The 16,581-nt window shown below is 47.8% G+C and overlaps 1 protein-coding gene across 1 annotated transcript in view; it reads right to left on the bottom strand.

The window, feature by feature from the left end:
* Positions 1-16,581, bottom strand: part of LOC144792860 (dehydrogenase/reductase SDR family member 12-like) — a 290,090-nt gene that overhangs the window by 110,870 nt on the left and 162,639 nt on the right. Inside the window, exon 7 of the mRNA XM_078668054.1 lies at positions 13,630-13,734. Coding sequence (XP_078524180.1) covers positions 13,630-13,734 — 105 coding nt within the window. The remainder of the gene's footprint in view (positions 1-13,629; positions 13,735-16,581) is intronic.

The following is a 16,581-nucleotide window of genomic DNA, read 5'->3' on the forward strand; positions in this document are numbered from 1 at the left end:
TAACACAACATTGAAAGTATAGAAATGAGGTTGAGCTTCATGGTACTCTCTTAAATAGAAAAGTTCCAAGGATTAAATAATTTCACATTTGAATGCCAAAAGTAAACAAATGCTGTAAACACCAGAAAATTCCGCTTTGTTGTCTTCTGGCTATTAGGTGTCTAGCTTGTCACTACAAAACATGAATAAACTCACACAAGCTGTCAATCCTAGGTCTAAGCATTGAACGTTCCCTAAAACTAAAACGAATGATGGGTGGTTGTGCATAAACAATGGTTACGTTGAGATGATTTTCAACAAAATGTGAAGATGGTCATCCAAAATTATTAGGTACATAATTTACTCTCTTCTGATATTTAAATAGTTTGGCCAGTGCTGTCTTCAATTCTTATGTGGCACTTTAAGAAGAAAGATATAAAGATAAAAAACAAAATACGCTTTACCGCTCCTATGTTGGCAAAGATATTTAGGCACTCTTGGAGGAAGTGTACAAGAACATCTGATCAATCTGGTGAAAGATAAATAGAAAATTGGTTGTGCAGGAAAGCTGGGCAGTGAGCCGGAGATTGAGGTCTGTGGAAGGCTTGTAGAAAACGCTCTGAGGTACTTGCATAAAAAAGGGAGGACAACACCGAGTTAATAAGAAAGGAAACTATCTGTAAATAATACATTTGAAAAGAAAAGACCTATCAGTGAACTTTAACAATATTTAAGGAAAATGTTACTTACTCTGTAAGTATCTGTTAGTAGTGTGTAGTACTGTAGATTAATATGCTCTGCATACTCCTGCCATATAGTTTTGGGTTTGAATGTTTGCAAGTTGTTTTTCTTCAAAGAAGTCTTTCAAGTCATGAGGTATAGGGTGACTCCTCCCTTAGGTGGCAATATGCATGGACACAGACTCCATGTTACAACGTTTTTCACACAGTGGGTGAGAGTACTATGGACTGGCGAGTGAACACTGTAAGATGCACATATGTATTTCACAAAGGAGCTTCATTAGGAAAGAGAAAAGATCTGTGACCAGAGCCATACACTTTTCGGGAGGATAGTGGGCGCATGTGCATCTACAGCGCTATACGCTACAAACACATGCTTATCAATCAATCAATCAATCAGGGGTTTGTTAAAGCGCGACTACTCACCCGTAAGGGTCTCAAGGCGCTAGGAGTGGGGGGGGTGCAGGTTCCATTCCATCAAGGAGGGGGTCTGTCGAAGAGCCAGGTTTTGAGGTTTCTTGCGAAGATGGGGAGCGATGTTGTCTGTCTGAGGTAGAGCGGAAGGGCGTTCCATGCTTTGGCAGTGAGGAAGGAGAAGGAGCGGCCTCCCGATCTGGTCTTTCTGGTGCGGGGGACCACGGCGTAGGAGAGCTGGGCTGATCGTAGGGTCCTTTGGGGTGCGTTGAATTTGAGTCGGCTGTTCAGGTATGCTGGTACGGTGCCGTGGAGGGCCTTGTGTGCGTGGGTGAGCATCTTAAAGGTGATTCTCGCCTCGACGGGGAGCCAGTGGAGTGTGCGCAGGTGCTGGGAGATGTGGCAGTGTTTTGGCAGGTTGAGGACCAGTCTTGCGGCGGCGTTCTGGATGTTCTGTAGCTTGCGGATGAGGTTTTTGTTTATTCCGGCGTAGAGTGCGTTGCCGTAGTCGAGTCTGCTGGTGACCAGGGTGTGAGGGACTGTCTTTCAGTGTTCGAGGGGGATCCATTTGAAGGTCTTACGAAGGAGGCGGAGGGTGTGGAAGCAGGAAGATGAGACAGAGTTGATCTGGCGGTCCATTATGAGCTCGGAGTCCAGGATGATTCCCAGGTTGCGTGCGTGGTCTGTGGGGGTTGGTGGATTTCCGAGGGCGGTGGGCCACCAGGTGTCGCTCCAGGCGTCGGGGTTTGGGCCCATGATGAGTACTTCTGTTTTGTTGGTGTTTAGTTGTAGGCAGCTGTTTTTCCTCCATTTGGCGATGGCTTCCATGCCTTCTCGAAAGTTGCGTCTGGCGGTGTTGGTCTCGTTGGATAGGGAGAGGATGAGCTGGGTGTCGTCTGCGTATGACACTATGTTGAGTCCGTAGGTTCTGACGATGGGGGCAAGTGGAGCCATGTAGATGTTGAAGAGCGTCGGGCTGAGGGAGGAGCCCTGGGGGACTCCGCAGGTGGTAGGTGTGGGGTCCGAGAGGAAAGGGGGGGAGGCTGACCCGCTGCGTCCTGCCGGAGAGGAAGGAGCAGATCCAGTTGAGGGCCTTGTCCTGGATTCCTGCGTCATAGAGTCTGCGTATTAGGGTGCGGTGGGAGACTGTGTCGAACGCCGCTGATAGGTCGAGGAGGATGAGGGCTACTGTTTCTCCTTTGTCCAGTAGGGTGCGGATGTCGTCTGTTGCGGCGAGGAGGGTGGTTTCCGTACTGTGTTTTTTTCTGAAGCCGGATTGGGAGGAGTCGAGGATGTTGTGTTCTTCAATGAATGTGGCGAGTTGGCTGTTGACGGCTTTCTCGATGACTTTCGCTGGGAACGGGAGCAGGGAGATGGGTCTGTAGTTTTTGAGGTCGGTGGGGTCCGCTGAGGGTTTCTTTAGGAGGGGGTTCACCTCGGCGTGTTTCCAGTCGTCGGGGAACGAGGCTGTCGCCAGGGAGCGGTTGATGGTGTGGCGGAGCATGGGTGCCATGGTGTCGGCGGCTCTGTTGAAGATGTGGTGGGGGCAGGGGTCCGTGGGGGCCCCTGAGTGGATTGACTTCATTGTCTTCAGTGTGTCTTCGGTGGTGAGGGCTGTCCAGTCATCAATCGCTGGTTTCCGGGTGTCGGGGGTGGTTGGTGAGGGTTCAGTGTGTTGGTTGTCTTCGTCGAAGTTGTCGTAGATGCTCTTGATTTTGTGGTGGAAAAAGGTGCTGAGTTTGTCGCAGAGGTCTTGTGAGGGAGGGATGTCGGTAGTCTCGCTGGTGGGTTGGGCGAACTCCTTGATGATGCTGAAGAGTTCCTTACTGTTGTGTGCGTGGGTGGAGATTCTGTCTTTAATCGCTTTTTTCCTGGTTTCTCTGATGAGTTGATGGTGGGCGTTGGTGGCGGCTCTGAAGTTGTTGTGGGCTTCTGTGGATTTGGTGTTTCTCCAGGCCTTTTCGAGGCGGCGGCATGTGCGCCTCGATTCTCGAAGTTCGGTGGTAAACCATCTGGCTTTCTTGGCACGGGTATTGTTGTTTTTCTTGAGGGGGGATATGGTGTTGGTGCTGTCCGCGATCCATCTATGCAGGGTTCGGGCTGCGGTGTTGGGGTCGTCGTTTTCCGCGATGGTTGGGGTGGAGTTGTTGAGTGAGGAGGTGAGCTGGTCGTCGGTGATTTTGGTCCAGTTTCTTTGTGGAAGCAGGTGCTGGTGTCTGTGGATGGTGGGTGTTCTGAAGGTGAAGTGGACGCAACGATGGTCAGTCCATGGGAGTTCGGTGGTGTGGCTGAAGGTGATGGAGTTTCCTGTAGTGAAGAGGGGGTCAAGGGTGTGTCCTGCTGAGTGCGTGGGCTCGGTCACGATCTGGCGGAGTCCAATGTTGTGGAGGTTGTCCAGGAGGCATGTGGTGTTGGGATCCAGTTGATTGTCGAGGTGGAAGTTGAGGTTTCCCAGCAGGGTGTAGTTGGTGGATGCGATGGCCTGCGGGGAGATAATGTCCGTGATGGAGCTGGCGAAGGGTCCGCGGGGTCCAGGGGGTCGGTAGATGAGGGTTCCTCGGAGGGCGGCGGTGGGGCTGGCCAGTATCTTGAAGTGAAGGTGTTCCATCAGTTCTGTGGACTCGTCGGGGAGTGTGCTCAGGCGGAGGCTGGATTTGTGGACGATGGCGATTCCTCCTCCGGGGTGGGTGGGGCGGTCCTTCCTGGAGATTTTGTATCCTTGGGGGATGGCGATGGCGATGTCCGGTCCTGAGGTGGTGTTGGTCCAGGTTTCGGTGAAGAATGCTACATCCGGGGTGGTGCTGTCAAGTAAGTCCCAGATTTCTGTGGCGTGTTTGTGGAGGGATCGGACGTTGAGGAGGATGCATTGCAGGGTCTTCGGTTCAGTTGTGTTCTTGTGGGCGGGTTGTGCTGGATCCGTGTTCTTGGCGGTGCTGCAGGTGTGCCGGCAGTGGTGACAGCTGAAGGGTCCATGGGTGTCGGCTGGTGATGCTAGCTTGCAGTTGCTGTTGCAGCCTGGCTTGAGTGCGTGGAGTGCTGCTGGGTCGTAGCGTTGGCGGGGTGGAGGTCCAGGGTTCCTGGTGCTGGTCGCGGACGGGTCACAGACGGGCGCAGACGTGCTTGCCTTTGACGCCCCTTCGGTGCACCAGCGGCGTGCCCGCAGCCGCGCAGTGGCCGCATTAAGTAGGGGTCGGGGAGGGCAGGACAGCTGGGAGGCGGGAGCGGGGAAGGGAGCTGGATTGGGCCGGTCGCGCTGGCGGGGAGGGGCCGCAGGGGCAGCAGCGGCGGGGAAAGGTAAAGGGAGGAAAGAAGGGATAAAGAAAAAGGGAAAATAAGCAGAAATAAGGCACAAAAGAGCAGAGGTGCAAAAAGGTGAAAGATAGAAAGGGTAGAAAAACGAGAGAAAACGAGTGAAGGAGCAGAGGGAGAGAAAGGGAAAATGGGCAGAAATAAGGCACAAAAGAGCAGAGATGCAGAAAGGTGCAGAAAGGTGAAAGATAGAAAGAGTAGAAAACCGAGTAAAGGAGCAGAGTGAGAGAAAGGAGACAGAGGTCCACTGGACCACCAGGGATGAGGCGCAGGGAAACCTGCGGGTGGAGGAGGGTCTCGATCACCAACACTCAAGAGTGCAGGGGCAGGGGCACCTCACTTAATGGTGGAGCTGCGAGGGTGGGAGAGCAATTTCACTGACAATGAGTCAGTGGTCTTGCTCGCCTGTCCCCGCAGTGGCCGCCATTAAGTAGGGGTCGGGGAGGGCTGGACAGCTGGGAGGCAGGAGCGGGGAGGGGAGCTGGATTGGGCCGGTCGCGCTGGGGGGGAGGGGCCACGGGGGCAGCAGCGGCGGGGAAAGGTAAAGGGAGGAAAGAAGGGATAAAGAAAAAGGGAAAATAAGCAGAAATAAGGCACAAAAGAGCAGAGATGCAGAAAAGAGCAGAAAGGTGAAAGATAGAAAGGGTAGAAAAACGAGTGAAGGAGCAGAGGGAGAGAAAGGGAAAATGGGCAGAAATAAGGCACAAAAGAGCAGAGGTGCAGAAAGGTGAAAGATAGAAAGGGTATAAAAACGAGAGAAAACGAGTGAAGGAGCAGAGGGAGAGAAAGGGAAAATGGGCAGAAATAAGGCACAAAAGAGCAGAGATGCAGAAAGGTGCAGAAAGGTGAAAGATAGAAAGAGTAGAAAACCGAGTGAAGGAGCAGAGTGAGAGAAAGGAGACAGAGGTCCACTGGACCACCAGGGATGAGGCGCAGGGAAACCTGCGGGTGGAGGAGGGCCTCGATCACCAACACTCAAGAGTGCAGGGGCAGGGGCACCTCACTTAATGGTGGAGCTGCGAGGGTGGGAGAGTAATTTAACTGACAATGAGTCAGTGGTCTTGCTTAGAGGGTAAATAATATTTTTGATTTGCAACATATGTTGCTGCAGAGAACCATACTCTGAATAACCTGTAAAGCAGTACCGTACCATTAATGGTGACAAGCATGTGGATGATGCAGATGTCTAAAACAAGGTTCCTTGAAGGTGTCAGTGGTGGATTTTAACACACCCTTCAACACGGGGAGGAACTGGACTATTCTTTGGCACTTGAAGAGTGTCTAGTCAAACATTGTCTGTTGTCTGGCAGGGATATCCATACAATAGCAGTTAGTGGAGTTCACCAAATGGCTGTTTTATATATGCTTTAGATATAGGGAGGACCCTTTGAGGTTTTGCAAAGGCTACAAATAGCTAGTCTGCTTTGCGGAAAGACCTGGTTCTATCAATGTAATACATGAGAGCACATTCAACATCTAGGGTATGGAAAGCTCTCTCAGCTTCTGAGTCTGGTTGGGGAAAGAAGACAGGGAGCTCTACAGTTTGGTTAAGGCTGAAGGGGGAAACCACCTTAGGGAGGGTTAGTTCTGGGTACTACTATATCCTTTTGGATGCAATAGTAGTTAGTGAACATGTGTGGAGTTCACCATGTGGCTGCTTTACAAATGTTTTGGATATAGGGTTGCCCCTTTGAATTTTTGCAATGGCTACAAATAGCTGGTCTGCTTTGTGGAAAGACTTAGTTTTGTCACATAACCTCTCATGACGTATATATAACCCCTCACCTCAGGAAACTCTGCTGGCTATCAGTCATAAAGAGATACCAGTACAAGCTACTTACCCACACATATAAAGCATTACACAATGAAGGACCTGCATACCTCAACCAACGTGTGACCTTTCACCAGCCTACCAGGAAACTCAGTTTCAGATCCTTTGCCTTAGCTGCTACAAATCACATCTGCCAGACTAACTGCAGAGGCTGCTCATTCTCCCAATTGGCGGCCAAGACCTGGAACAACTTTCCCCTGCACCTCAGAGCCTCACCATCACTCCAGCAGTTCAGGAAGAAGCTCAAAACTAGAATTTTCAACCAATAGGAGATCTAGTTGCATCATCCGATAGCACCTTGAGACCCTCCCGGGTGAAGCAGCTGTGCTCTACAAATCCTAACTGATTGATTGTCAATGTAATTCATGAGAGTGCATTCAACATCTAGGGTGTGGAAAGCTCTCTCAGCTTCTGAGTCTGGTTGGGGAAAGAAGACAGGTAGCTCTATCATTTGGTTAAGGTGGAAAGTGGAAACCACCTTAGGGAGGAACGTAGAGATAGTTCTGAGTACTACTGTGTCCTTGTGGACCCGAATGAAAGGTTAGTGCAGTGTGAGGGATTGCAACTCATTATTATGTGTAAGAGAAGCAATTGTGATGAGGAAGACCAAGAGAGGAACTTGAGAGGGCAAGAGGGTAAGGGATCAAAATAGGGACCAATAAGCCTGTTGAGGACAATGTTAAGGTTCCACACTAAGGCAGGGGGGACACCGGGAGGAATGACCCTTTTGAGACCTTCTATGAAGGCTTTAACTACCAATATGTGGAAGAAGGAGAAATGTTCCTTGTTTTGCATGTACGCTGCTATGATTTTGAGTTGAAGCTGTATCGAGCTGCCTGACTTTTTTTTGGAGATGGAGCAAGTAGCAGATGATATCTTAGACTGCAGGTTTTAGAGTGTTCAAGGGTTAGGGAATGCAGTAGGGGACACATTGTCACCACTTTGCAGCATAGCAAGCATGTGTGGTTGGTTTGCGGGATTCTCATAAGAAGTCCGCGCACGCCTACTGAACTAACTAACCACACATTAACCGAACTCTAGGACCTAAGGTGCCAAATTTCTAAATTGAGCTGTTTGGCATCTGGGTGCCTGATCTTGCCTTGGTTCCTGATGAGAAGGTCAAACCTGTTTGGGAGCTTCTTGTGTGGAATGATTGACATCTTGAGAAGTGCTGAGTACCAGGGCTGCCTGGCTACGAGGATGAGGGTTTGAGAAGTTTGCAGCATTTTCCCGAACACAAAGAGAAAGTGAAGGAGAGGTGGAAAAGTGTAAGCAAAGATCCCGAACTAGTTCATCCATAACGTGTTACCCATTGATTGTGGGTGTAAATACCTGGAGGCAAATTTTGGGCTTTTTTGCGTTCTTAGGGTGGGAAAGATGTCTATTTGTGGAGTGCCCGAGGATTGGAAGTACTGGAGCAGGACCTGTGGGTGGAGTTCCCAATTGTGGTATCATTGATACAACCTGCTCAGCAGATCTGCCAAGCAGTTGCCCACCACAGTAGGTATTCTGCCATAAAGTGAATGCGGTGACGGAGCGCCCAATACCAGATGGTTTGCACCGAGAGGCAGGGAGAGAGGGAGAGAGAGGGAGAGCTGTCCTGGTGTTGTAGGTAATATATGGTGGTGGTGATGCCCTTCCTGCCTAGTATCACCTTGCCTTGAATGGGTGGAAGAAAGCCAAGAGCACAAGGTACTTGATGTGGTGGCCCTATTGATTGGGGGTCCACACTCCTTGTACTTCCTGATTGAGATGAGCCCCCTCAGCTGGCTTGAGAAGTGTCTGTGATATTGGTAATTGCAGGTTGGAGTAGGCTTTGTCATTGAGTAAATTCAGTAATGCCTTAATAAAAATTGGATTTCAAGAGTTTGTAGATGGGATTTGGTGCCATTTATGGTGATCCCAAGGCTGTGGAGAAGCAAGATGTGCATGAGACACTACTGCCTGCTTGCACTCTTGATCAGCCAGCCTTCTAGGGAGAAGAAGATGTGAATGCCTCCCCTCCTTACGTGGGCTGCGACCAATGCCAGGCACTTCGTGAAGACCCTTGGAGCAGTGGTGACACTGAACTGAAGTATTTGAACTGGTAATGATGGCAACTTCCCATGAAGTGCAGGAAGCGTTAGTGGGTGGGATGAATGAGGATGTGAAAATAGGCACCCTTGAGGTCTGCCAGCATGTAGTCTCCTTATAGAAGCAGACAGATTACCTCCTGTAGCATCACCATAGGGAAATTTTCAGAAATAATTTATCGGTTGAAGGGCCTAAGGTCCACCTGAGGGGGCCGTCCTTCTTGGGAACAAGGAATTAAAGAGAGGACACCTCTTGCCCCATTAGTGGGGGGACCCTGGTTCTATAGCCTCTTTTTGTAGGAGTGCTTTGACCTCTTCCTTCAGAAGGTTGAGATGTTCGCTGCTGAGAATGTGTCTGCGGGGTGGAATGTTGAGAGGGGTTGTGAAAAGTTCTAGGCAGTAGCCATAGCAGACCACTTCTAAGACCCACTTGTCTGATGTGATTAACTGTCAGCCAGGAAGGAAATCTTGCAGCCTGCCCTAACAGGTGTTATATGATCAGGAGGAGGGTGAGCGGAGCCACTGTTTGGCTGGTTAGCTTTACCAGAACATCCCTTGCCCCTTCATCTGTAGGCACCACTGGTGACACTGCGGATGATAGCCCTGCTGCTGTCTCTGGTTGCAGTGAGTAGGGCCTAGGGAGGTGTCTTTAGAGTCTGCCCTATACTGGTGTCTACAAAAGGAGGCCCTAGGGGTTGAGGACTAGAGGGCAACCATGGCTTTGATGGTGTCCTTGTCTTTATTTATCACTCTAGAATCTAGTCAACCTGCAGCCGAAGAAGTGTTTGCCATTTAAGGGCAGGTTAAGACGATGCTGCTAGAGATCAGGTCTAAAACCCAAGAAGCAGAGCCACGCATGGCATCAAATAAAGACACTAGTAGTAACCCCTGGGGACATGGTGTAGGTCACATCTACAGTGCAGCGGATGGTGGCGTTGGAGATGGTCTTTCACTATGTCAGTATCTCCCCCTTTTTTTTTTTTATCTGGAAGATGCTTAATGAGCTCCCGTATTTCATCAAAATTAGCTCTATCGTGTCTGGAGATCAGGAAGATGGAGTTAGCAATCCTCCAGCACATGGTAGCTCCTATTACTACCCTCTTCAAATTAGAGTCTAGCTTCTTGCTCTCCTTGTCTGGTGGGGGAGCATTGTCTGTGGCCTGTGCATTGGCGCCTTTGCGCAGTATGGCTCACAAGGGAATCAAGAGGGACGTTACCAATAATGTAAGGTGGTTCATTGGGGAGGGTCTATTTTTTTTTTCTCCACAAAGGGAGTTACTAAGATTGCCTTGAGTGTTTATTTGAAGGTGTCCGTGGTAGACTTTAACACACCCTTCAACATGGGGAGGAACTGTAATGTTCTCTGGGAGATAGAGGGTGTCTCCACCAAGAAGTCATCTTCCTCGTGGAGGACTTGCATGTCCACCATATATAATGTTGCTGCCCTTTGAATCACCTCATGGTTTCCCATGGTGTTGTCTGGGGCGATTCTGTGAACGGATAGTGATCCAAGTCACGATCTCCAGGGGGTTCGACAACATAATCGTCTCACAGGTTATCGGTAGGTACTGGATTTAAAGGTGCATCATAAAGGTTGATAGGGTGAAAAGGGCTGCCTTCCCAAGAAGAGGAATGAGGGGAACCCTCTAGTGTCTGTGGAGGTGGTGATGACTGAGGAGGTGGTGGTGCTGGGAGAGAAGGTGCAGGAGGTGTAGTAGGAGGAGAAGATGCACATGGAGGGGTCCTTTCATCTCTTGTGCTCAGGAGCAGGGTGAAGGGGGGGGGGAGGGGGGGGCTTCACAGCCAGTTCTCCCTCGAAAGTGAATTTTCTCTTCTGAGGCAATGTCTCTTTGGGCATAGGAGGCAGCTTCATTGAGATCTTTCCAGTCTGAGTATGTATAAACATATGCCTCTGCCTTGCATTCAACTCCTCCTGGAGTTCTGAAAGAATGTGTTACTTTGAGTCCTCGGTGTCTGCCATAGAACGGGTCTTCGGTGCAGAGTGTGTCTTCACGGGGATGGAGTTCTTGGGTCTAACGGTATTTTTGTCACCAATGTTTGGGGCTCGTTTCACAGCTGGCATTGAAGGCCCCTCAGTTTTTAGGGGACCCGAGGCTTATGAAGTATCTTTGAATTCAACGGCTGAGTGGTGTCAGTGACTGCGAGTGGGAGTGTTGCCTAAGATCAGTGCAGACCAGAGGCCAAAGGTGATCGACACCTTGAAGGCTGAGTCTTTGTGGAAGGGATTGACCCTGGACCCCCTCAGCGGCAGGGCTGTGTCTCTACTTGAGGCGTATGGAATGTCAGATGAGCATTTCAATGAGAAACATACTCATGACTCTGGTCAAGGTCTTCATCCGGGGTCTAAAAGGAGAGGCGGCCATGGGAGCCTCTTGCTCTTCTTCCTCATAGCGGGGGTATGAAGAGAAAGCCACCTCAAGGGCTGGTGGTGCAGAATGTCCGAAGGGCAGGCTTCTTCACCTTCCTTGATGTCAGTCTTGGGATGGTCTGGAATATATCAGCTGTGCAGTCTGAGGCTTGCTGGAGAATCCTCTGGTGTGCCCACCTTCTCTCCCATTGGTACTGACGAGTCTTCTTTCAGTGGAAGGAAAGGAAGGCCTAGCATGTGGTGTGGTTGTGGTCAGTAGAAAGGCAAAGGGTACACGCCTCTTGGTGTTTCCACCATGGACATTTTGCCTGCCACTTAAGGTAATACTGGAAATAATTTTAATCACTTTGCATACATTCACCATCAAGAAGTCCTTGAGGAGAAGGGTAAAGAGACTCTGCCTTCTAAGCGTTGATGATAGTACGTCTGGAAAACATACTACTTCTACTGATATCGAACTCAAAACTACAGTTAGGCATAAACAAAAAGATAATTTACTGAACCCAGAGCTCCGTGGGTACATGTCCAAACCCAATGGCAGAAAAAAACAATCTAACATGGAGTTGGTACCCACGCAAATTGCTAACTAATAGAGGAGACATCCTATATCTTGTAACCCGAAAGTCTCCTTTGAAGAAAAACAACTTGCAAACATTCAGGCAAGAGTATGCAGAGCATGTGTATCTTCAGCAATATATGCTAAGAACATACTGTTGAACAAAATCATAGACGGGCAAGGCATAGCGAATTCTATAGCTGGTTTGGATATAAAAAAAACAAGGATAAAAGCTGTCTCTGTTGTAGGTGTAGAATATGATGTATAGATCAATTAGGATTTATAAACTGGACTAAATTAAGAAAATGACTATCTAAGTAGAAACAAAGTTTATACAGTCTCTAGGGAACAATATAGGAAAAGTGGGAGAAGTGATTGTACATGATTTGGCTAGTGATCAATCATGCTTCCACATGCAAGGCAGTTTTCTAAGGGGTAAGAGAGGACTTGGCAGGTTAGTGTTTAGCAAGAGACAGACATCAGATATCTGTGAAAGGAAGGTTTCTAGCCAGTGTCTGAGGTGTTGTATACGTGGCATTGATAAAATGTTGGTATGTAGCTATGTGGCATTGATGTGTTGGTGTAGGACAATGTGTTCCTCACCCAGTTGGAACCTGAAAGGATTTATTTAAATGATGAAGATCAATAGCCAAGAATAGACCACCAGGAACAATGCATTCAATTGTAAGTAAAAAGATTTGGATACGTTCGTCTGGATGCATCGTCTTTCGGTGAACCACCTTTTGTAATGCTACAGTTTCTATGCTGTAGAAGGGGAAGCACCTGATGATGAGGCCACTTAAAGATTGTGGTGATTAATGTGGTTTTGGAAGTGTAGCGGCGCAGCTCTTTTTAAAGCCTAGTCAAGAAACTGACAGTTATTGGAAGGGCGTGAGTTGATGAAGTCATGCTGGTCTAGGTGGGGTTTTGAATAAGTGGGTGGATTTGATTCCCACGATAGAGATATATATATATAATATACTTAGTGCAGACCAGAGCCCTTAAGAAAGTCTTCTCTGTAAATGTTTCCGTTTTTAAAAAAATGTAATATTTTGAACCACAAGATAGCAAGAAACGTGCTCACTGCACCAGAACTTTGGTTATGCAGAGTGGGTTCTGGCTTTAGGGCATGGTCTTTGGTGTGTGCAAAGAACTTCTCATCCCAAACCTACTGTGCATAGCCTATTACAGCTGCACTAGCTCCCTATGCTTCCAGAACATGCTTCACACAGCCTTTGTCTATATAGACAAGAAAATGGGAGCCTTGCTCTAGCGCCCCAGAACCCGCTGTTTGCTCTAGGCAAAGAAATGTCTTTCAGCCATACCCTGAATTCATCCTTGATGCCTCCTGAACCCACTGTGCATGGCATTGGTCTATGCACATTGGGCAATGGGCATACTGCATAGTCCGCATACTGCATGGTCTTTGGCCACATATTATATCTAGGCCCTTAAACATTTAGGACACTGCCTTCAGCCCTAAGTGCTGGGCTAAGGGTATGTCTGAAGGGCCGTTCTGATGGCCGGTGGGAACTGAAGTCACAGGCAGTTTGCCCAGTGGCATTGAGGTGAGATATAGAGAGCCAAGAGTTAAGCCATGTACAGGCAGGCATTTTCAGAAGCTTTTCACAGTGGGCGATGTGAGAAGCGCTGTTTAGCTCAAAGGATGTCAGAGGGCCAAGTTCCATGTTTCTGGGATTGCGTTGCTGGGGAGAGTCACTGGCGGTTGGTATAACCGGCAGAGGTTTAGTCAAAAGCTGCTCCTTATGCCTTCAGGGCAACACAGCTTTCTGAGAACGTTGAGTACTTTGAGAGAAATACCAGGTGGAAGGAATGGTCACAGGCAGTGTCCTCTGTCTACTAGGCAAAGCTGCACACCATCACAGTAGTAGGTACTAGGGGCAGGGGTTTCTGGGGCAAGGCACTGCTGAATGCCATGCTCTGCCCCAACTAGGGACGCGGTTATGGAGAACGCAGTTGTAGTGGTCTCAGGTGTACATAAAATTCATGTTGGGTTCTCTGCTGGCACTGATGAGAGGCGTAGTGGGCAGTAAGGACAAGTGAAGCAGATACAGCGCTCCCCAGCAGATATTGGGAGAGTGATCACAGGTATCAGTTGAGGGAAAATGCCACATACTGTGCTTAGTGGTATCTAATGGAAGGTGTACATTTGGTCTTCATGGGGGGGAGGGTTTGGGTGGGGGTGTGGGTGCGTGTTTCCCAATTTAGTAAAGTTTGCAACTTTTTGAGTATTGCAGAGCTCTGGAGGATTTCAAAAGAAATACATCTAGCACTAAAGTATGCACGTCATTTGTTAATTTGGTTGCAGTCATACACACCTTGTTCTGCGCGTAAACCAGAGTTGCATCATAGGGTCCCCTTTCACATTGAAGGTCGTCCACTTCTAGTTTTTGGACAAGCATTCCTCCAGAAGAAACAGTTATCTATAAAAAAAATGAAATGCTATGCTGATGACCATATTTAGCTGTAAAGTATTACAAAGGTAATAGATGCGAAGAGAAATGTTTCATCACGTGTGCTTAATGGATTCATTTGCAGGTTGGAAATTAACTGCAGTTAGACATCATGCACAATGTAAATACTAGAATACTCTAGAAAGGTACTGGTACACTTGATGCCAGATGAGGTTCCAGAGGTCCACATGTACGGATTTATAGAATTTTTAATACAGAACCACCCACCAAGTCTCTCACTGGCACTTCATTTAGAAACAAGCAATAGCAAAGCCAAGACGTCCGGCATTTAATGTCCTAACTCACAACAGACATGACTTTCCCAATGCTTGTTTGTTGCTTTTGTACATGGTCATTGCATGGGAAGAAAGGGAGGTGGAGGATTTCACTGAATCATATTGTATTAAATATGATTGTTTTACTGTTCCAAAATAGATGGCACGCGCAGGAGGAAACAATCGGGCATTTCCAAATAGCACAACAATGATGCAGTATTCCCAATACTATTCCAAATTTCCAACAGGCTTTCCATGTTAGAAATCCTGACATGGAAAGCCTGTCAGAAACCAACATTGTAACCCCGATGGCAGAAACACCGACCTCAGGGATTGCGTTGGGGCCTCCGACTGGACAACAGGCTCCTTGAGCCCATCTGAATCCAGCCGGAATGACAGGCCGGTTTCAATTCCGACTGCCTAAATTGTTATTGGGCAGTCGGAATTTAAACCGGAGATGTCGGTCAGAAAGCCTCCGACCAACATCCAGTAATTGCAAATCTTTGTTACACACAAGAGTAGGGCCACAACTTGCCTGATAAAATGCTTTAGAAGCTTAGTATTAATTCATCTTAGTGCTTCTCCACAATGTAAAAAAATCCCACTGAACTGTACCCAGCCATTGATCTTGTTTAGCTACTCACTATCGGCGTCTGTCCGCCAACTCATCACATATTTTATACAAATGTTAGCGAGGACAAGAACCATCAGTTGGCCACACAATTTATTTGCTGGTCCAAAGATTATTCTTGTATATTGCCACCTGCACTCCCCTAAGCCAGGGTTGCTCAATACCAATGCTGTCCTTTTAACTAAAAATAAGAACGTGCTTGATTTTTTGTGTGGAAAAAGTCCCAGAAGATCCTGCCAGCTGAGAGGTGGGACAGACGAGGGCCCCTCTCTTTGCTACACAGTGCAGTCACACAGCCTCCTGAGCAGGATGTGGGCTGGCCGTGAGCGGGCAACAGCATGGGCTAAGGATAGACCAGTATTCACCCGTCATCGACTAAAGAGGCCAACCTAGGGAGAAACGTCCTTTAGAATGAAGCTCCAATCATGCTGTGCCTTCACAGCGCTGGCAACAGTATGCACAAGTCTTTAGCAAGCATTTGTTCTGCACGCAGGTCGTTACAACTACTTGCTTAAGGGGGTACATTGATGGAATTATGTTGGAATTAAAGTCCAACACCTTCTCTGCTGTTGTGCAGACTGGAGTTGAAATAGTAAATTAAACTATTCAGAAATCCAGCACCCCCCTAAGGCAAGTAGTTATAACGACTTGCGTGCAGAACAAAGGCGTGCTAAAGATGCGTTTGTTCTAATGACACGTTCCCAAGGCATGCTTGAAGAACACACAAGGAATAGGGTCATTTATTCCAGGCTGGGCACCCAACTCTTGACTGCAGGACTTCATCCTGCATATTGAAATGCTTAGGATACTTTGATTGGGCCTTTGCCCATCTATTTACTGTGCATCGTTAAACTTAAGAATTTGGAGCCATTGATGATTTATCGCTGGGTTTTCACCAAGTATTTTACAAGCTTGCCAACACTCTATGGGAGCTCCTAGAGAAAAATGGGGAAGCACAAGACAGGAACAACTCAATTTATTTTGCCCAAAAAGACAACAGTTATTGACAGTTTCTTTGGATGAGCTGTGAGGGATTATTTCAAGGTCAATCGAACTGGTAGAGAGGCGACTCTACTTCCCAGCTTATGCATCTGGGCTACCTTTGCCGTAGCTTCACGGCGCTCAACCGCAATTAAGGCACTAGTTAATTTTACCATGCGGGGGTTGTCTCTACTATAGGGCCTTGTGAATTTCCATCACCTGATACTGTCCTTAATGATGCCACGCCCCATTCTACGAGTTAGGACCAAGTTGTGAAGTGCAGGAAACATCTGCCGAAATCAAGGACAGCAGCGACAGAGATCAAAACCACAGCCCAGTAAAATAACACTGTAGCTGGATTGCTAACTAGTCAATGTGACCTCATAGACGCACCATGTGCCAAATTCAATCTCCTTTATGTGAATTAATCACGGATATGAAACTTAAAATTAGAGGTGGCGCCACCTGATGTTGAGGACACCTCATTGACTACATCAATCTCCATTTCCACTGAGGAGTTGCTTCGAATTCGATAACTAAATTAGGGATGGAGAATAGATATCCAAGGCTCGGTTAATGTTATAATCTGTTGTTAGCAGGGGACTTTAATGGCAACTTGGGCGATACAACAAATTTATCAACGATAAGCCCTTTTGATAAAGATATGATGGATGACGCTCAGACTCTGGGCCAAACAGTAATTTTAGTTATACAATTACCTGCTGTTGTGGCCTTTGTAACGCCAAAGACTCAATTGGTTATCTGATAACTAACATAGCAACTTGTACAGGAAAAGGTTGTAATTTTACTACTGACTACATCTTTGTCAGGAGGAACTTGACTAACAATATACAAGGGATAGGGGAATACAAGTGAGCATATTTTGTGACCATCATTCTCTTATTATCTAATTCGCAACACACAAAGGAG

This window comes from Lissotriton helveticus, chromosome 11, assembly GCF_964261635.1.
Source record: "Lissotriton helveticus chromosome 11, aLisHel1.1, whole genome shotgun sequence".
Taxonomy (NCBI): Eukaryota; Metazoa; Chordata; class Amphibia; order Caudata; family Salamandridae; genus Lissotriton; species Lissotriton helveticus.